General features: G+C 38.3%; 1 protein-coding gene across 1 annotated transcript in view; it reads right to left on the bottom strand.

Moving 5' to 3' along the window:
• RTN1 (reticulon 1) overlaps positions 1 to 22,386 on the bottom strand; it is a 167,829-nt gene that overhangs the window by 74,135 nt on the left and 71,308 nt on the right. The window contains exon 2 of the mRNA XM_011386279.2: positions 3,100 to 3,873. Within this exon, the coding sequence (XP_011384581.1) occupies positions 3,100 to 3,873 (774 nt within the window). The remainder of the gene's footprint in view (positions 1 to 3,099; positions 3,874 to 22,386) is intronic.

The raw sequence follows: 22,386 nt of genomic DNA, 5'->3' as shown, positions 1-22,386 counted from the left end.
CAGGCAGTGATCTTGTGTTTCACCACTGCATACTCAGTGGTAATGATGAACAAAAACATAAATGACCCCTGCTGTCATGGAGCATAAAATCTAGTTAGACCTCTCGATCACTGTCCTTTCTGAGGGTAGTACCTCCGAGAACACCCATGGTGGCTATCATATGCTCTGGGCGTTTTTGTCAAAGACAATGTGGTGTTGATGGCCATAGTCCGGTGCATCAGGGCAGGTACTAAGTTTAACTAAAATGCTCCACTTACACTCACGACTGATCTTTGCTGAGAAGAATCTTTCAATGTTTAAGATGTAAAAATGCCTCTGGACCTCAGGGTATATTATTAAATGAGATGAAAATAGTTATGTGTGTTGGAGAAAGTTACAAAATGAAATTATTGGAATTAAAGAGAACATATTAGACTCTTTATTTAAGTTTCAGGGTCTGTGGCTAAAACTGTTCTAAATTAGAATTTCTCCTGATTCATAATTCACATAATTAGAATTATTTCGCAGAATTGATTATTTCTTCACTTATGAAACAATGATAAACAAAGCTCCTTTTGCTTAGAATGCTTTCCTTTCCTTCAGTTTCTGTGTAGGATTATTTGCAATTCTTGGTGTTTGTCTTATCTGTTGGCACTGGAAATAGCAGAATGACCCAAGACCCAACAGATGTAACAAAGCCCAAATCTTCCAGAATCTATGAGCAGAGTGTCACATGATGCCAGAGACTCACAAGTTGGGAAGGAGGTTAGGTCAACCTCTGGAGATGAAAAGAATAAGGAGAAAGACCTCAATGACAAGCTGACTCCTCTTATTCCTCCTGTTAATTTTATTCTTACCTGTTGTTATATGACTCAGATGTTACGATATGGAGGGTGGGGAGAGGAGCTGGACATGAGAGAGAGCTGTGTAATGGGACAGGGGACTTTTTCTTGAACGAAACTTGCTTAGAATGTTTATTTGGAACAACTCTCAAGCAGGCAACTCAAGATCGTAAAACTCCACGATCATGTAAGCCAGATCTGTCTTTGTCTCCTCTTGAAGCTGCTCCAGAACCCCAATGGGTCATGGCTACTAAAAGGTAGAAATTCTCTAATAATTAATGAACCCTGTACAAGTCTTTGTCATCAACTTCGTAAGCTGTACTTTTTACATGAGGCGCATGCCATGTAAGAGGACCTATATGTGCTAGTGCATTTCGCTCTTCCTAAAGACTAGCTGAAGTTCTAGAGTGACCACCGGGCAACCCTGGAGCTCTATAAAACACAGCTGATAATGTAGCTTACATCTTCAGAGTGTCAATATCTTTATCTCATGGAATACTATAAGCGTTGTATGATGCATTGCCAGAAAGAATACAAGGAGGCTTTGAGATTCAGATATGCCCCTGTCTCAAGTTGTAGGCTGGGACTAGCCACATCTAATTTGCTTGGGGCCTAAGTGTCCTTATTTGTCATCACTATCAAATCTCCATTTACATCTTATGCTAAGTTCGCTGTGCCATCACACCTCATGTCCTTGTACCTTCTCAGACTTGGAAGGCCACCCCTCCCCTTCACCTGTTCATTTCCTCCTGCTCCTTTAAGAGCCACTGCAAGATTCAGTTCACCTGGCGAAGGAGCAGCTGGACTTCGACATTCCTTAGCTTCTATGTTTCGCCGTCTCAGAACACCAATCACACCAGGGTGTGGTATGATCCACTGGAGGACAGGGACTAATTCTGTTTTGTTTTGTTTTTAATTTGGCACCATCAATGCCTAGTAGAGTGCCTGACCAAAAGAATGTGTGTAGAAAGTGTTTGTTGAGTGAATAAATGAATTTGGAAATTAGGGACTTGGTGCAGTGGATCTTTGAAACCCTTGGAGCTTTATAGTTGAATGTGTCTGAGGTAAGGCTGGGGAAGGGGAGGAAGTGATCTTTAGGGAATCTTTAGGGAAACAGAACAGGAGGTACTTCCATTAAGGTCATTCTCTTCTAACACTTGGACTTACTGCAGCATCAGGGTCTAGAGCAATCCTAATCATGAGGCTTCAGACCCATTTTAAGGAATCAGTGGAGGTTCATTCACCTGAGGTGCTAAAAATCACTTTTTGTAAATCAAAAGTGATCACTTTTTGATTTACAAATTACTTTTAGGTAGGGTCAGAATGCGACTGGAGGCAAGGGAAGATTCAAGGCCTTCCAACTGTCTTCTTCATCCTAATGCCTCATGGGCATTCAAGACAGGTAGAGATGCACACAGGATGGAGATGCACACAGGATGGAGATGCACACAGGAGGGAGATGCACACAGGATGGAGATGCACACAGGAGGGAGATGCACACAGGATGGGAATAGCACAGGGTTGGGTGGGGAAGCTCCTACTATCACTCTGGCCTTTCACCCGAGTAGAGGAGGCCCCGTTTATGTTTGAGAGGATGTACTAAGTGTGGTTTAACATCCCGCTTTGAGTCAGAATAGTAGAACATTCAAGTTGAATAAAATTACAGCCTACTGAATTTCAGACTTTTTAAAATTCTAATTAAATAAACCTTTGGTTTAAAAAGTAAAAAGATAAAAAAGGTGGTATTTAGATTTAAAAGAGGGGTTGAAGTACCCTTTGATTAAGTTATCTTTCTCTGCCCTTGCCCCCTCCAAAGATCCTGAAGACACCCCCCACTTCATTACAGACTTGGAACTGGGGCCAGGAATGCAAATGTTCTGCCCGAGGTGACCCAGCTGGTCTCTGGAAAACAGCATGGTGCTTTCTCCATGATGCCTGCAGCGGGTCCGGGAGGAAAGCTACCCTAGAAGCAGGCAACACCTCCTTCTCTGCTCTGAATGGTAAGACCACGTGAGAATTTTAATGTTTTCAGTGTGTCATCCTTACCTCTCCTCTCAATAGAAGAAAGAAACTTTGCAAAGCAAACCTGACTTTAAAGAATATCCCAAATCTCAACCTTGTACAATGGGCACAACACTGAACAAGCTGTATATCAATTAAATTAGTTAAGCTAAGACTTAAGGGGATCCTCTAGTATTTTGAATGCAAATCTTCATTCCTCGAAATTCAGATTTCCACGTGCTGGTGTTTTCCAAGGCAGGGACACCAGTTTCCTTACCTGTTCTAGAAGATGGAGGAGTGACGGATCCTGGGCTGTCATCCTCAGGCTCTGAGACAGTGACAGTTGGGACAGTATCAGGACTTGGTTTCAGACAGATGTCTTGCTTTTCGGGGGTTTTCTCTTGGGTAGCAGTTTCAACAGAAGGCTCAATCTCAGTCAGTGTGATTTTGACAGGGGCAGTGATCAGAGGCGCCCTGTGCTGCTCTTCAGAGAGATCATCTACATAAGGTGCAAATGTCGATTCTTCAAATAAATGGTCCTTGAGGATTCTTCCCTCCACAGGAACTGGTTTCTCCGGTTCACAGACCTTTTCAGATTTTGTTGCAATTTCAGTGTCCTTATTCTTAAAATCCAAGTCTTTCTCTTCCAACTTGGGGTGACTCTGCTCGTGATATTTCACCTCCTCTGGCCTGGTTATGTCAATGTATTTGTAGGCTTCTGCTTTCATCTGGTCCAGGGGGTCTGCTAGGATCTTGCTCACTTCGATGGACTCTGCAGGAGTCATCTCTATTCCAGAATCAGAACTAAATAAGCCATGAGGCTCTGTCCCAGGCACATCTGGTAAGGAGGGCCCGGGGGTGCTCAGTTCCTCAGGGGTCTCTGACGTGGCGACGTGGCCATTTTCCTTTTGAAGAATTCCTGTGAAATAAGTAGACTCCTCCTGAGGTGGGTAACAGATGTCGGAAATCAGAGACGTGTAACACGCTTTTTCCCCACCTTTGGATGCTGTTGAAAAGGGATGATCTACGGCACTGGAGACATCTACTGCCCCTAGGAAGCAAAACAGCAGCAGACAGTGAGTGGGCTCCAGGCTTCAGTTCTCCCTTCTGCCTAATCCACCACCCACACCTGCCCTGCGGAGACACACCATCCTTCTCCCCCCACCTACCCCGCCCCGAGACCTCCCAGTTCCCTCACAGCCCTGGCATGTTCATGTTTCTTGTCTCCCGAATAGCCCACGGCACTGGTATTTCCCCAGCAGCAGACCGCAGAGGCTCGCGTAAGCTGTCACGCCCAGAGAAGGTGGACACAGATCCCAGAGGACTAGAAAATTGATATTCGATATCTACCACCTCAATACACAGTGACTTGGCCTTACTCAGTGTTATTCAACAGATGCCCTCTTTGGATTACTCATGACTCTTTAAGCAGAGGTGGATATGTAGGGCTCATTCGGGTTTGTAAGTGCAATAGGAAAGTGGCCTGGGAGAGGGGCCGTCCTTGGAGACTCTGGAGACCCTCTAGTTCAGCCCTTTCCTCCAGGGACTCCTGCTCCACCTGGGTGGACAACATCTCTTCTCTTTTTAAAGGTCCTCAGAGAGAGGGACTCCTACTTTTCTGATGGCTCATCCCCAAGTGGTATCACCTTAATGCCGCTCGTCCCGATTCCTTCCGTTTTCTCCTCACTTTGTCTCATTCCTCATTCACTCATCTACTGCCCATCCTTTGCCTCTCAATGATATTCAGAATGACTCGCTAAGAATTTTTTAGTGCTACTGGTGGTGCTAAGAGCAAAACAAGTTTTCAAATTTGAGTCTATTCAATGTTTTCACCTGGCCTTCATTCTATTCTTAAACCAGCCAAAGGTTCATTAGTAGCAAGCAGAAGAGGAAAATCTTCTATTATTTTTCTTACTGGAAATATACCATTTGCTAAGCAGTTGGATTTTACCTAATTCTCACAATTATTTTATAAATTAAACCCCACACTATCAAACACATGTACAAACACATCACACACACACACACACACACACACATAGCTCTTAAGACGCACCCAAAGCATTCTAGATTAGGGCATGAACTCATAAAAGTAATAAAAGTAGTAGCAGTACTATAAGAGTAATAGCTAATATTTGAGTGCTTGCTATGTGTTAAACATAGTTCCAAGCTTTTTACTAATATTGACTCATTTAATCATCAAAGCAATCCTAGGAGATTGATACTATTACTAGCCTCACTTTACAGATGAGGAAACTGAAGAACAGAGGGCCTAAGTAATTATCTAAAATCTTACAGGCAGAAAGAGGTACTAACTCTACTAGCTTTTTGAGCCCCGTCTTTCACTCTGCAATTCAAACTCTGAGCTCTGGTTAATATAAACTACCCATCATTACTTCAACACTTTATCTTTCCAATCTCCACCTTTTAACCTCAAGTCATTAAAGTTAAGCAGCTTTAAATGTCCCCTTCTTCATGATGAATTTGCTGACCATACCTGTCAGGACTTGACCCCTTCCTATTGTTCTCCCTCTTCTTCATACAGCACGTCATTATACTGCTCATGTGGCATGTATGACATACGACTTCTCTATATCCATGTTATGCCTAGTAACTTGTCAGCTCCTGGAGTTTGAGGCTCATGGCTTGCATACTATATTGTACATACTAGGCGCCCAATACAAAATAAATAAACAAATGAATGGACCAATCGATCAATCAATGGACTTTTTCTATGCAGCTACTGAGAACAAACCAGGACTGATTGATGCAAGTTACAAAGAAGATGTTTTTAATCTATCAAGTGAAAGAACAGAATTTAAGTTATCTGACAATGAGACAGAGTGGCATCTCAGAAACGAGTGTTTTGATCCAGGTGGGCAATCAAATAGACAGGGGGCTCAGCGTCTGTCAAGGCAGGAACTAGCTTTTGGTGGAAAGTTGGATGGGCTATAGAAGTCCTTTCCAATTTTTTATAATTTTGTACTAATCAGTTGCCACTGTAGTCAGATACAACTTGCTTTACTTATTCGTTACCTATAAAACATAATCGATATCATTTTCCTCAAGGTGAGGCCACAGCATACAGGAGCTTCTCAGATGTATAGTAATAATTGAAGGAATAGAATCTAGACTACATCTACATTATTAGAGAGTCTATAAATAGAATCAATCAGGAGGAAATTCTTATCCTACCATCTCTGTCATGTTCAGAGAGCCCAGCATGAAATGCAAAGGACCCCTTTACCATACTCTTCAAATATCACCAACTAGAGGAAGAGGAACAAGTGACTTGTGCAAATTACACATTTCAATAGGACCACGTCAGAACCCTCAGAAAAGCAACAAATAATCTAAATACTTTGAATGTGGCCATGTCCACTTTTCTTAAGTTGAGCTAAATACCCTGAAAGATTCTCAAGGTTCTAACTTATTGAATTTGAAAATGTACATACATTACAGGGTGCCTGTCAGTTAGAACTCTTGAAAATAGAAAGTCCTTCTAGACAGTAAATTATGTGAGAGCAGAGTCCTGTGGGATTGCTGGACCTGGGAAGCAGAACTGAGCCTCAGGCTCAGGAAAGCCAATTAATTCTTGTCAGTGCTTCCTGCAGAGCTGCCAGATGTGGAAACCAAGAAAGAGAGGATAAGCCAGTTACCCCAGGTAGGAACCAATATTGTTATGTCGTTAAATACAAATTCACTAAATAAAAGTGCTTTTCTTGTCTAGACTAGAAATTACTACTTTCTTTATATAACCAAAGATTCCTTGGAACATCTAACTTCTTTCTCTCTGGATGTTTCCATGGCCATCTAGAAGTCTGATTCGTGTGGTGGCAGATATACAGTGGGTGCACTCACAGATGAGCTCTCAGGAGGTGACTGGACAGGAGGGCGCAGCAAATTCAGTTACCTGGATGAATTTAAAATGAGACTGATTTTCAAATTTTCATTTACGAGTAACTTTTCAGGAAAGTACTTATAATAAAAATTGAAGGATCCATAAATCACTATTTCTAGTCAAAAGCTAAGTGGAAGAAAGATGAAAATAAGCTCAAACTATTGCCATTGAATCACATGTGGTGATAAAAATCAGGCTTTTGTAGCCATCAATGTCCTAGATCAGAAATACTAATCATAAGCTAGGGAAATTCAGTAATCTCATAAAGACGTTTTATTTTTTTAAATTCTCTGGTAATCCTAAGGAATGAGACGACAAAGATGACTTGCTGAAGATGGTTTTACTTTCCCCAAGAACAGTTTCAATCCTAGAATCCTAGTTCTCAACTCTGACTAATCCTCATAGAATCGAGATCATTTGATAGGTGGCCTACAGCTTAGATTTGTATTCAGGCTGTACTACTGTGAGTTGTGAGACTCTGGGCAAGATAGCTTCTCTGAGCCTCAGTTTACTCATTTTTAAAATGGGAGCAATAATAGCTCTTGTCTTATTTGGCTGTTATGAAGATTAAATGAGATGATACACGCAGTACACAATAAATGAAAGCTGTAGATTTTATTCTTACCTCTAGTTTGCAGGGAGGACACTCACCATTTGCAACACATCATCTATTTATTAATTTGATACTTTATAACTAATTAAATGTAGCCAATCCACATTCATGCTGTCCTTTGGGGTCTGCCTCGGATGCTCAAGTCCCTAGTGTGCAATGTCACAGCTGTCTGCAGAGCTCCATGAGCAGGTGGTCGTTTATTAAGTACTTGCTAGTGATGCAACTGACATAGATCCTGTCACAATCGTAGTAATGACTGACTCGAGTATGAAAAGTTGAATTTACCAACACAATAGACAGAAAAAAATGACAGTGTTCAATACCCACGGATGAGCTTTCTCCCTTGTGGATGGAGTCCATTCTGACTCCTGAAGATAGAGATAAGGGGTCCATAGTTTAAGATGACACTTTCATAACTCAATAAAGCCCTTCTGCTCTGAAATGGAAACCTAGCGAATGCCATAAAGAAAGAATGATATCACTTATGTGTGGGATAAACCTAAAAGCAACAAATGAACAGGACAAACAGAGACTCATGAACATGGAAAATAAACTAGTGGTTATCAGAGGGTAGAAGGGAAGGGGGAAGGGGGAGGAAGGAGGTAGATGGGGTAAAAGGGGTCAAATATATGGTGACAGAAAGAAATCTAACCATGGGAGGTGAACACACAATATAAATATATATATGTCTTACTGTTAAAATGTACAGCTGAAACTTATTGGATTTCGTTAACCAATGTCACCATAAAAAATAAATTAATTCATTTAAAAAAAGAGAAGAAAAGAAAAAAGAAATACAGACCGATTATACCAAAAGGTTTTCTTAGCACACAGGTTGATATGCTCCATTAGAGAAATATCTGGATTAAAAAAAAAAAAGCAAAAACACCAAATATTGTTTGAATAGAGCCAATACTAACAGGTATAGGGGACACTGGTCCCACTAATTTAAGAAATACTTTTAAAAGGGGAGACATAATAAAAAAAAAATCTAGAAGGATAATGGGAGTGAGGAGAGAGATGCACATTAAAATTCAAGAATGAAAGACCAGAAACAGTGACCCAAAGTCAATCTGCATTCCCTTCTTCCAGATCGTCTGCCCTTGGGTTGCCCGTGTGATGGATGGCAGTAGCCTACACAGAGGTTAGGCTGTGAGACGTTTTCCCTAAAACTCCCACTCATTTTTTCTGAGTGCTAAGAAATCAGCAGGCCCACAGGGTGGAGGCTGTGACACATTTGACAATAGAGCCATCTAGGATGGATGGATATGCCAGGGAAACTCCAGGAGCCTCTGTGTCACCTAGAAAACATTCTCCTTCTGAAATTAAGTGGCCTGTGATTTAACATGACAAATGGGTGTTGAGAAACCCAGGTACACTCATTCTTTAAAATTTTATCTGTGTGATTAGTTAATAGAGTTAAAAAAAAAAATGAGACTGTATTCTCTAGCAAAGACTCTAAGCCAAAGCTGATGACATGCTGGGGGCGGGGGCGGCGGGAGGGGTGCGGGGGGCGGGTGGAGGTTACGAATATGAGGAACTACTCTTTCTTTCCCTAGTTTGCTGCCTTATTTAAAGCTTGCCTGCCTGAATAATAGATTTAACTGTTGGGATTGCAAGATTAATGTTTAATAAAAAGTGATTCGGCAAGTTTTGGGGTTTTCTTTCCCCCTCTGAAGAGCTGGGGCTTGCACTGCCTGTAGAGTTTTCACTTTAGCTGAAAATTCTGTTAGAGAAAATAACCTGGCCTGGCAGACAAACTGCTATCTAAGTTTCTTTGACAATTCCCAACAGTACCTTGGAAAGCATAAGCAGCAGAATGCCGAGATGGAATGGGAGCGGAAGTCCTAATGAGCTTGGAAGTGTAAGATATTTTTTGCCTGCTGTCCAAAAGTGAAAATGTGATTGGGGGGTCGATCTTTTGGGGTGGAAAGGAGGAGGTAAATATTTAAACTTTACTTAGATCTTAAGAAAAGGTCCTTAAAACCCTATGTAGAGTCTCATTGCTTTTTTTAAATAACAACTTTATTGTTTTGTAATTCACGAACCATAAAATTCACTAAGTGTACAATTCAGCAGTTTTGATATATTCACAGAATTATGCAACCATCTCCACTACCTAAGCCATTCAACTAATTTAGATGCACTCTACTCTTAATGTTTTCAGTACAGAGGAAGCTGTATGGTACCTCTGCCACGCAAAGAATTACTCTTGGAATAAAAGCAAGAGCTACCTCAATCTATTGATCATTTGTTGACAGAATTTTGCTGTCTGACTTCCAAAAAGAAAAATAACTGTTCTTGGTCACATTTCCTCAATGCTATGTATACATGGATAGTAGCAAAAATAAATAAATAAATAAAATGTGTACTATAAATTTCTGTTGGTACTTTAACGGTTCTTTGCACCCTTACCCTACACAGAATCATCTAGCTAATCTCTACAATTCCTTTTAAATGAACTTTACCCTTCTAAGTTAGACCGTTATCGCCTTCTACTTAACTGATTATGATAATTTCCTAAAGTACTCTCTGACTTCCAGCCTCACCTCTTCTGTGTGCTACCTTGCACACAGCTGACATATCTGTCTCCCTAAAATGCCACTTTTACCATGTCATTTCTTTATTCCAGAGCCTTTGGTGACAATTTTGGCCCATCCATTGGCTTAGAATTCAGGATCCTCATCAATGAGGTCCTCATCTGCCTTTATGATTTTATTTCTGAGGCTGCTAAAGAAACACACTGGTCAAGCCCACAAACATTTGATTTTCAACTTCCGTGCTTTGGCTCAAGCTCTTCCCCTCAACTGAAAGTCTCTTTCGCTTCTCCCTAAATCCAGATTAAAGTCTCTGGTGATGTCTTACCTCCTCTAGGAAGTCTCCCCCTATACCCCACTCCTCAATGCTTTCTCCCTCATCTCCACTCCAAGGGCTGTGACCATTCTTTTGGGGCTCATGAACTTTTATATTTGCTGCCTCATATATTAGTTGCATTTGAGGGCAACTAAAACATGTAGGGGCTAAGTTGTTTTGTTTTGTTTTTCTAAATAACTGCATAATTCCAAAATGCACTTTTCGGCACAGCACTGGGTATATTTCATAAATTTGAAAGACATTAAAATCAGATGCAAAGAATTTTCATAATTGTCTAAGACCTGCATCTATCAGAACAGACTGAAGAAAGATCCTAGAAAGAGAATTTACCTCGGTCTGGAGTAATTCATATGATCAAGCTAAAGCTAGAGTTCGGGTTTCTCATTAGAATGTTTTTTTATTTTATTTTATTAGTTTCAAGTATATAGTACATTGGTTATACATTTATATAGTTTATAAAATGATCCCCCGATTGCTCTTTCTCTCCTCTGGCTCTCCACCTAGCCATTACATTAATGCTGACAGCATTCCCTACGCCATGCTCTGCATTCCCATGACCATTTATCAACTACTAATTCATACTTCTTTAACCCTTCACCCCATTCTCCCAGCCTCCAACCCCCACTCCTCTGTCCATCACCAGATTGTCCTCTATATTTGTGAGTCTGTTTTTGATTACTTTGTTCTTTTTGTTCCTTAGATTCTGCATACAAGTGAAATCACATGGTATTTATCTTTGTCTGACTTATTTCACTCAGCATAATAACCTCTAGGTCCATCCACATCGTTGTTAATAGCAGGATTTCATTTTTTGAATGGCTGAGTAATATTCCATTACATATATGAACCATAACTTCTTTATCCAATCATCTATTGATTGTGTTTTATAAAGGGAAATCTATGGCCACACATCACAGGGCCATCCTTGTAGGGCTGCCGCCAGTGTATATGGTGTCTTAACAAAAAATGTTTAAAAAAATGTCCATTCTCTGGTGGACACAGACCTGTGCGGGAGGCATGCATCCTCTGCTGAAAGTCCTGGCTTTCGTGCCAGTGTTGGAATTGAACATAGGTCACTGAGACCTAAAACAATGTCATGTAAAGTGATATGTTTTGGGAGGTACATAAGGAAGGACAAATGAGGATGACGAATATGGGATAATTCTGTTGGAAAGATAACAAGGCATGTGATGTGGCATGATATGGTATGTGATGTGCTGTGTATCCCATGTGGCATTCTGCAATAGAAAAACTACAGGCATCAGAGAACTTAGAGTTTCATCCTCATCAAGTTACTGACCTTTTAAAAAGTCATTAAACTCTCAGGAAATCCCAGTTTCCTCACTTGCAAAAGGAAGATAACACCTAGCATTTAAGTTATATGCTTACTATGTACTAAATTAGATAACTGAATGGATTATTTCATTTTAAGCTTAAATAGTCTATGAGGCATTTTTTAACCACAGCCATGCTATTGATATAGGAGCTAAAGCTGAAAGGAACTTGCTCTGAGGAACACGCCAGAAATGACAAAACTTGAACTTAGATTTTGGGCACCCAAAGCAGATGCTATTAGCACTGTTCTCAGAATTGCTGTGAGGATTAAAGGAGACTAGTCAGTCTCCTTTAATTTGTGGCTGGCTTCTCAAGCAAAGCTAGATGGATATAAATTTAGAATCACGTCACAGCTAATGATGCAGTAGAGAAGGAAAAAAAACATCTCTGCACGAAGTAGACTCAATGGCTGATCAATGTTCATTTCTTATATAAAGTGTTGAGTTATAGCAAAAAAGTCAGGGGTTCTGGGACTTATGTCTTATTAAGAGTACATCAAAGTGGATATCAAAAACTCATAGGCTGAACATCTTTTTGAGGTACATGGGCAGAAGAAAATGTTTTTATTTTGAAATGCAATTATCATTAGTTACCATTTTGCCTTTATACAGTATGCCTCCTCCTCATGTTTTCAAAATCCAATTCCTGTGTTCTGTTAGTCATGAATTATTTGAAATTTAATTTTGGGTTTTGAGCACTGCTAATCTCAAACACAATCTCATGTTGGAATACAGGTTGCAAAAATATAAACAGGTGAATGACATATTGAGACAAATTAGCATAAAACTGAAATTCAGGGCATGTCACTTGGTTGACTCAAAGTAAACCCTTTCACTTTAAAACACACACACACACACACACACACACACACACACACTTTTTCTCTCACATACAGGCAAGATCTAAATACTGTATATGTAAAAAATTTATTCTGCTAGGTATACAGAAAATGAACCCCAGAAATTGCCATACTCATCAAGAAAAGTGACAATAAAGGTTAATGTCCTTTATCAATAACAGCATTCATTTCGCTCCTCTGAGATATCTGATCTATGGGCCGAGGTAAACTGTGTGTTTAAAGCAGGACAATAACTCAGCAGTTGACATGCTAGAATTTGGAAGTATTGATCCAAGTGGCTCTGAGTGCTCAGTCAGAAAACTACATCGAGATTTCTTTTCTTCCCGTTTTCTTTCTTTTTAACCCCAGGAAGAAAGAGGACAGTAAATAATAAGCAATAAATTCAAAACATGCATAATTTCTGACATCAATGCAAAATTTCAATCAACTGCACATTCTAGTATAATCTACCTACATGAATGATCAATATAATGTGTTTTTACAAAAACACATTGCTTTTCTAGGAATTTGGAGAAGTGTTTCTATTGTGAGGAAGGGTTGCTTGCTCTGTGGCTTTGAAAATAGGTATGATTTTAGAGAGGCAGAGGGAAGCAGTAGAAAGTTATTTTAGAGGCAGAAATAATATTAAAGGCAAAGGCGAAATAATGAGTAGAAAAGTATCTCAACTCCAACAGGAGAGCTTGGGAAGCAGTGGGAACTCAGGCCAGAAGGGATGGTGGGAATTATGGAGCCAGTGTGAGGGTTTCATAGACGTGGTGGGAGACAAGGATCTAGTGGTTATTTTAGAGCATAGAAGTGACTTGAACCATTAGTCCAATAATAGCTTCCACAATGACAATATACAGGTTTAGTAGTCATGTCAATTGAATGTGTGATTTTTTAATTATAAAAGTAATAATACATGATCACAATAAAAATTTTTTTAAACATAGAAGTACACGAATTAAAAAGAAGAATCCCTATCCCTACTCCTATTTCTCAGAAATAAGACTAGCTACTATATAGAAGTTGTAGAAATCTTATTATTTTCTATGTGAATAGGATAATTACATATATTTATATATACTATACCAGATATATATATTCATATATACTGTATACACTTTACTAGGACCACATATATTCTATATACTAAATATGTGTGTATATACTGTATATGTATATTTACTGTATGTATGTATACATATGTACATATATGAATATATGTACATACCGTATACATGTATACATGTACACTCTATTTACTATATGAAGGCCATACTTTCACATAGGTATATAGAGAACTACCTTATATTTTTAAAAGTCGGTATTCCATAAAATGAATGTTCTAAAATTCATTTAAGCATTCCCTTTCTGTTGGACATTTATGTTGTCACCAGTTCTTTTGTTATTATAAATAATGCTGCAATGTACATCCTTGGAGTACATAACATTTTAATGAGACCACTGAGGCTCAGGAATGTAAATATTGTTAAATGTCTTTTTACTTTACTACAGTTATTTGAAAATGTCCTACTAAAATGCTCTTCTCTGGCATGTCAAACTGGAAGAAAATGGAAAAAAACGCAGCAAAAGGCAGGATTCAACAATACAGAGGCTAAGAAAAAGAGTGCTTCTCACGGATGCTATGAATTATAGTGACCATGCACCAGGCTTTGCATTTAAGTAAAGCCTGGAGCTCTAGGCTCCAGATAGAATAGCTCTCAAAGGGACTGGAGATGGGTTCCAAAGCAAATCCTTTTACTCCAGAAGTGCCCGGTTAGGAAAATTTCACAGAGCTGAAAGAATTTAAGCTAAATTCAAGAATATGGAGGATTTGCATAGGCTAAAGAATAGGTAATTAATTTCCAAAGACAAAGGGTTGATGCTTTGATGTTCAGCCCAATAAACTCAGAGAGTTATTTGAATTTCTATATATTCCATTTAAACTTTGAACACCATCTCACAGCCATCCTTTTTGAGTCGACTGAAATGGATCTGTCATGTTTGAGGGCAAAAACAGGCTCCCTAAACAAGCTAGTATGTGAACAGTTAAAATGGTCTAAGTAAAATTCTAAATAAATAAGAGCTTGCAGAAGACGTTGCATTTCTTTGTTTTGTAAGATTTCATAAATTGAGAGCAGAAGCCAAACCAAATGTGTCTTGGAAAAGGAACCAGTAACCAATTATTATGTCAATAATTCAATATAAGCATTAAATTTTCATGGTTATTTTTAAACTTCTAAAAATAATCTGCAGACATCATCTCCTGTATCTGGTGAGAGTCCTCTAACCATGACTCCTAAGAATTACACTTCGTTTTAGTTAAGGACTGAATTAACAGACTGATCTGCAAACAAAAGTCAATTCTATTTAAGTGCTGTTTTTTAAAAAATTTAATTAACAGCTGGAGTTTAAATATGTTCCTCAACACTAAGTGGTTTTCAAAATAAATGCTTCTTGAAAACAGCCGTTGGAAAGAAATCAGAGAATCAGCTTTTCCCCTTCCTGAGTGTGCGGAAACAGGCCAGCGTCAATACACTTTCATTCTACTTCTGTTTTTATTATTTTTGCTCCAAACTCATATATGTTATTCAATGTATTATTTTTTATTTACCTTGAGGTTGTTAACACAGATTCTCTTATATTTTGAGAAGAAGCGCAGGATTAAAACAGAGCTATCCAGTTGCCTGTTAGCTACTGGTCATTGTTTGTCAGTTGACCCCAGAGAGGCCTGGTTTTTGAAAACGAACTCCTTTAAGGAAATTCTTTAATACTTCAGATTTCTTCTCTGAATGACAAGATGAATAATTTCAATATTATTTCCTAACATATTTTTATATCCTATACATGAATCTTTTCTTCCTGACTAAAAGAAATGAAAGAAAACTTAAAATTTATTGAATACCTGCTTTGTGCCTGCCAGTCACCACACTAGGTCTCAGTCAATGGCTTAAAGTCTCAATTATGCCAATCCATAAATACGTGGAAATTCTAAAGTAGGGCTTTGGTAATGCCATAAGAATTATGAAGATAAGCCGAACCTATCAATGATATAACAAACATGATATTCCTGAGGATTTATTGAACTTCATTCATCCAATATATACTGAGTGCCTACTATGTGCTAGGCATTTATCCCAGTTTCTGGGGATATAACAGTGAATCAAACAGATATACAGTCCCTGGCCCCATGGACGGCAAAAATAAACAACAACAACAAAATTATGCAAGCATGGCCAAGACTGTTAACTGTCCTCCAGTGTCCATTCTGTTCTTCCTCCCTTTGGTAATTGACACCTCCACCCCAGCCCAAGGAATTTTAGCCTATGGCCACCCAGCTGAAGATTACATACCCTTCCCAATGTCCCCTTAGGTGTGAACACATGATAGGGATGTGTGGAAGTGAGGTGTACTGATTCTGGATACTGTCCTTAAAGAAGCTGATTGCCCTCCACTCTTCCTCTAACCTTCCCTTGAGCCAGCCCAGAACATGGTCTCTGAGTCAGCTTTAACGATGCAGATGATAGCAATGCTCGAGGGTTGGTGGGATACCAGACAGAAGGAATCGAGAGCCCTGGGTGACTTCCTGGAACTGACTTTTACCTGACTGCTCACCTGCCTCTGGACTATTAAATAAGAGAGAAATAAACTCGCTTATTTGAACCATTCTGTTTTATAGTACCTTTGGCTATATTCTAATAAAGCAGACAAATAAAATAGCTGACCATTATAATATGTGCTCTGAAGGAAACAAACAAGTGGATAAGAGAAAAAATTAAAGGTTATCAGTGAGGAGGGTTGAGTTACTTCAGATAAGATGGTCAGGCCACTCTAAAGAGGTGACATTTTAGCTGAGATCTAAAGGATAAGAAGAGGCAATATGCCACTTTTTTGTTTCCTTATGATACCTTCTTTCAGTTCTTTCCTCCCCTCTATGTTTTGACTGCTTGGTCTTTCTTACCCTTGTCCATGCATCAGGGTGCAAATATTAGACACCTATCTACAAGCCCCAGATAGGCCCTTACTGAAGTACTGATCTTCCTGAATGTGCCACGGTTGTCACCTTCGTGTGAAAAGACATGCATCAGTTAACCGGCTCATCACAAATGTTATTGAAGGGCTGTCCACCTTGTCTAACAGTCACACTAACCTGGGAGATACCTGACGGCAAGAGTGGTCCTATTGTTTCTGCATCCCTAGCACAGTACTTAGCACTTAGCAAAAGTTCAATAAATTTTTTTGAATGCTTACGTTTACAAAGTAGGATTCATCAACTATTTGAAGAATTCCCTTTTCTTTGGTAACACAAAGATATGACCTTATAGCAGCTATATCTTATATGACAGTTCTTCCAAAGTGTGGTGTGGCCCAATGACTAAAATCAGGATTTAGATCATCTGTCCTGTCCTCACTTGGGCTGCACAACTAGAGATAACTGAGGTGAGGCCCTATCGAAGAGTGTAGATGCATCATGGCTCTTGATCTGGGTTGGTTTTGTTGTCTTTGCCCACATACCACAGAGTCCTGGATTGCATTTAAAGAGCTAATCATCTGTGCTCTCATTCTCCCACCCCAGTTTCCACTCCATCAATGACTCAAGGATAAGCAAGAGGAGCCTTAGCTATGAAATGACTATACCAGGGCCTGGAGATTTGTTATTAACGTATTAACATGGTTCTGTTCTACACTTTGTATTTAATTCCATGTGTGTCACTGTTTACACACACACACACACACACACACACACACACACACACACACACACACACACACACAAATAAATAGGATGGCAATTACTAGATTTATTTAACTTTTCTGTGTGCTAAATACTGTGCTAATAGCTGTACATACATTAACTCACTTAAGCTCTATAACAACCCTCTGAGGCAGGCACTATTATTATCGACATTTTACAGATGAAGAAACTGAGAATTAGAGAAAGTAAGCAACTTGAACAAGGCATCACATTTCTAGGGTGACCAAGACCAAAGGGTTTTCCAGGATATAGGGCATTCAGTGCTAAAACTGGGAGTGTTTTGGACAAATCAAGACAAGTTGGTCGCCTGTAAGTCGCTGAAGAGGAATTTAAACCTGGATAGTTGAATTTTAAAGCAGTTGCTCTGAACTATGATGTTACATTACTTGATTCTTTTTTAGGCATTCACTACTGTCATGGACTGAATGTTTGTGTCCACCCCCAATCTACATGTTGAAACCCTAACCCTCTAATGTGAAGGTATTAGGAGGTGAAGCTTTGGGGAGGGGCTTAGAATTAGATGAAGCAGAGCATTCATGAATGGGATAAGTTCCCTTATAAGAGTCAAGAGAAGCTTGCTGCCCTCTGTTCTCTACCATGTGAGGACACAGCAAGAAGTCTGCAACCAAGAAGAGAGCCCTTACCAGAACCTGACCGTGCTAGCACCCTGATTTTAGATTTCAAGCCTCTAGAACTATAATAAGTTTGTTGTTTATAAGCCACTCATTTTATGGCATTTTATTATAGCAGCCTGAACTGATGAAGACAATTAATAATAATTTTAAAAAATAGAATTTTTTTCTAGAGTATCTAGCAAATGTTAAATAAATCAGTAGTCAGAAAGTCTTTTAATTGAAGTCATGTCATTTTGCAGTGCAATCTCCTCCAATAATTAAAGAATTTTGAAAACATTATTAACATACACACTTTAGAAAGGACACTTTTTGATCTGGTGCCTGAATAAAGTCAGTACCAATACATAGCAATCATTTCTGAGGCTGTATATTAGGAATATGAATATGAAAATATTCACTACTAAATCTCATTATAAAGTAAATACAATTTTCATGGACACTTTCCCCAGCAATGAGTTGTTTTGCCTCTAGAATTCCAGAATAATTGATGAGAACTCTGCTGGGAACCCTGAAGGAGCAAGCCACACTCCTTGCAGAATCGATCCCACCATGAAGCTGTGAAAGCAGAATGAGGAAATGTAGTCTTATAAGACTGGCCATTCAGATTTATTTTGCATTAAGATTAAAATTAAACAGAAGATTAAATGAGTTATTTCACTTTGCTTTTTACCACACAATGGTCTACACAATCCCTGACAACATCAAGGGCCTTGGCATCTCTTGGTTGATTGAAGGGAAAAAAGTCCACTTTGGTTCACCATGTGGTCACTGGCAACCCATCTGCCACACTGGGTCAATAAGGACTCTCATGAAACCAATGTAAGACATAGTCTGCTGCCTTCCAGGAGTTTATAATACATTGGTTACAGCTGTAACTAAAGGTAATGAAACAGAAGATACAGGAAGGACAATGTGCTATGGGAATGCAGAGGAGGGAACAGTCCTCTCTGACTTGTGGGACATGGAGGAGCACCTCAGAGGAGCTGGTGTTTGGGTGGATGAATGGGTGGTAATAGGAGGTGTCAGGGGTCCCACCCTCCCCAGACAGAGACACAGAATGAGCAAAGCCATGAGCAAAGTCCGAGTCATAAGAAAAAGATTATCTGGTGTACTCAACTCTACATATGGGGAACACAATAGAACAAATAAACAAATCAAAAGCCAAAAACAATACAGAACTTGAGATTCCAACAATTAATGCATGATTTCCTTTTGTTTACATAGTTGGGCTCTGGAAATATATCAGGTTTGTATTAAGGCCAGTTCAGTATTCTCAGAATTTTACTCGGTTCTATGGTTCTTTCCCTGAATTTATAACTGAAAACCTTAATGTTATAGTCAAGCTTTATGCATATACGTGTATATGTATCTTTAATTTTATAAACCAAAAATTAATAGGACTTATAGTGATTAGATCAGCTGCAGGTATTCAAAAATGAAAATAAAGACTTAGATTTTCAAACCAGGTTTATTTCCCAGAAGGCTTACCAGCTTTGAATATTTTATTTAAAATTGTGTAATGTCATGGTGTCCTTCTTACAGCAAAGTCACTCATTATCAATGGGATCTGTATTTTGATCTCTAATAACTCTGATGGATTTATGATGACCCCTTTACATTCTCTTTCTCTAACTGATATTTTGGTTTCATATTTGCAAATGTCTGGGTAGAAACAGGGAGCCACCTGTAGCCGTGAAATCCATCCTATCCGCAGGCCTTTTCAGGGATCTTCAGCAGGCTTCTCATCAAACAGGTTGACTAAAAATAAGGAAGAATTGCTGGTAAACCCATCAGTCCAAACTATGTACAAGAAATGCAGGCATTGCTTTTTTAAGGTGCTAAGTCGGCTCCTTAACTTTTACAAAATTAAAACCCAAGTACATCTGTGAGCACGATGGAAGGATGTGAATCATAAACATTCATCAAATGTCATGCCTAAATTAAATCTTATCATCAAATAGTGTTTATTAAACGCCCACATACTGCATACACATGGCAGTGTTTGAGGCACATTATCAACAGAATGCTGTATCTTCAGCCATGAAAACAGTTCATAATAAAATGCCAAACTGTTGCTAGAGGTCATAAAGATTATTCTTCTACTTAAATATTCTCATCATAAATTTCAAATAAACAATGGAATGGAGTAACTTCTCCCATATGGTGAAATCTTCACTGAAGTGCTTCACGTTCAATTATGTTTATCACAAATGAAAGGCTTATATGCAATTTTAATTATGCCTCTTGTGGACATGACAAGACATTATTAATTAATTCTTGTCAGGTCATTTGACGTTACACTTTTAAAATTGCGAGACAATAAGAAACACAGTGAGGTGAAATGTTTACACTTAAATTTTCAAAGTACTATTTTGTTTTAGACTCAAATAAACTATTCATTATTTATTATTATTGTTTTTTGTAATTACTTCTGATAATACACAGACTAAAAAATTTCATAAAAGCTGAACAAATAGAATGTTTGAAGACAACAGCACCGAAATTACTTTTTATATCTGGAAGCTGAGGACATACACAATTGCCAGAAAAATTTTTGTCTACAGAATATTTTTTAAAAGTTTTTATCTCATATAATTGACTTTTAAAAAATGAAACTGTCTGAATCATGTTGTTTCTACATCTTTTAGAAGAAGATCATGAGATGATTTTAACCCTGAATGAGTTATGTTATTCCTCACAAGTTTTTTTACCTCTTTAATCCCTTTCACTCACAAATGTGCCCATTATATGCTAACTCCATTGTTCAACTTATGGACAAGTACATTTAACTGCTGTCAGTGTGCTCAGCACTCTGTTAGGTAACATAAGTACTACCAAAGAAGCAAAAAGAGGTCAAAAATAATAGTTTGCACCTTTCCAAATTAAGTTGCAAGACAGCCTAATTCCCTCCTATCCTTCTCCAAGATTTACAGGGGGAAATAAGTACACTAAGAGGAAATTTTTGCTGCTGGCTGATTCCTTAGGTAACATGATGCTAAATCATAAAACTGTGACTGTGCATCTTTTCGGTCACTCATTTTCAGCTCCTGGGCTATGAAAAACACTCATCCTCCAAGATGAACAAGACTGAGAAACAGTCTGTGTCCTTCATTATTTAACATCTCAGGTTTTCAAAGAACTTGGGCAACTCACTAGTAATACCCTTATGAGTCAATAAAGGAATATTTTCTTCATTTTAAAGATAGGGAAGTTTAGGGCTTAGAAAAAATGGAAGGATGTATTACTTATGAAACCCTGTGGCTATGTCTCTGGGATACCGGTGAATGAACTCCAGGCAAATGGCCCAGCCTGATAATGGAGCTCTTTGGTGCAACAGTCATTGAGCTTCCTCGGATGAGGTTCAAGTTATGCCCAACTTATACTGCATTCTCTCTCTGATGAATAATGCTACAGTAAAATCTCAGAGTAATGAGTTTCAGATGGTTTGCTATAAATTAATAAAGTAGTAAATTTGTTAATTAAGGATATAATTCTTTACCTTAAAGTAGTTCGTAAGTTTTAATTGAATTATCCTTTCCTTAAGTATTTTATTTTAAGTGGCTTCTCACGTAAGAGCTCCAAAGATAATAAAGTATAAATCTATGAGACATATGGGCTTTTTACCCCATTAGCTATAAACTATAGCATGTCTAGTTAGTTATATTACAAAAAACATTCTCATCATTTGTTTCTTATTATAGTAAAAATGATATATTAAATCTAATTAATAAAAAACTAAAGCTAGTACTATGTCATGTAATTTACTGTTCTGGTTCCAAGAAAAAAATGAAGAAGTATTATATATCTCTTGATACAAAAATCGAATTTCTGATAAATAAACCAGCACAAAAAAGAAAACTCATTTTAATCCAATAACAATATTAATTTACAGATGATAAATATTCTCATTTTGGATTAAGCCATTAAATGTCTCAGGAAAGGTAGTTTTTCCATAATTGAGTGTGAGAAGTAGTTTTTCCAGCAACTGAAGAGTTTCCTGAAGTTATCGACTCATATCTCTATATCTAAGATTTAACAGGAACAAGCACAATAAGTTAAAATAGGTGGGAGCACTGTCATTTCTCAGTTATTTAGGGGCTGACTTATCTTGGCTTTTCATTTACTGTCTTTCTTCTTCCATTTACCCTGCTTTTGATCATCTCATCTTACCCAAAAGAAGATGAAAGAAAAGGACAAGACAAAAAAAGAAATGAATATTCAGCCCATCCTCTGATACCGCATTTTTGGCACTTTCAGAAAGAAATATCATAATAGGATGATGGAATATAGTGACTGAAACAAGAATTTTAGATGATCTAAAGCTTTTATCTATATGCCTTCTTTTCTTTCTTCTGTGTTAATAAAGGAGAGTTACTGTTATTTCTCCATTATTGAAAGCCTGGGATAAACCTGTATACATAAACTAGAATGTCAGATTTACAAATCTTGGGCTACTATACACACTATGGTAAAAAGAGTATCTATAGTGAACTGCCAGTTTCACTTAAATGAACGGAAAGCTTTAAGTGCCTTAAGTAGCACAGTTTAAATATAATACAACTGCTGAGTTGATGATAACACAGCTGTTTATTGTTTTATGGCAAATAAT

The sequence above is a fragment of the Pteropus vampyrus genome, unplaced genomic scaffold (genome assembly GCF_000151845.1).
Source record: "Pteropus vampyrus isolate Shadow unplaced genomic scaffold, Pvam_2.0 Scaffold15, whole genome shotgun sequence".
NCBI classification, from domain to species: Eukaryota; Metazoa; Chordata; class Mammalia; order Chiroptera; family Pteropodidae; genus Pteropus; species Pteropus vampyrus.
This window is presented reverse-complemented; position numbering and strand designations above follow the sequence as displayed.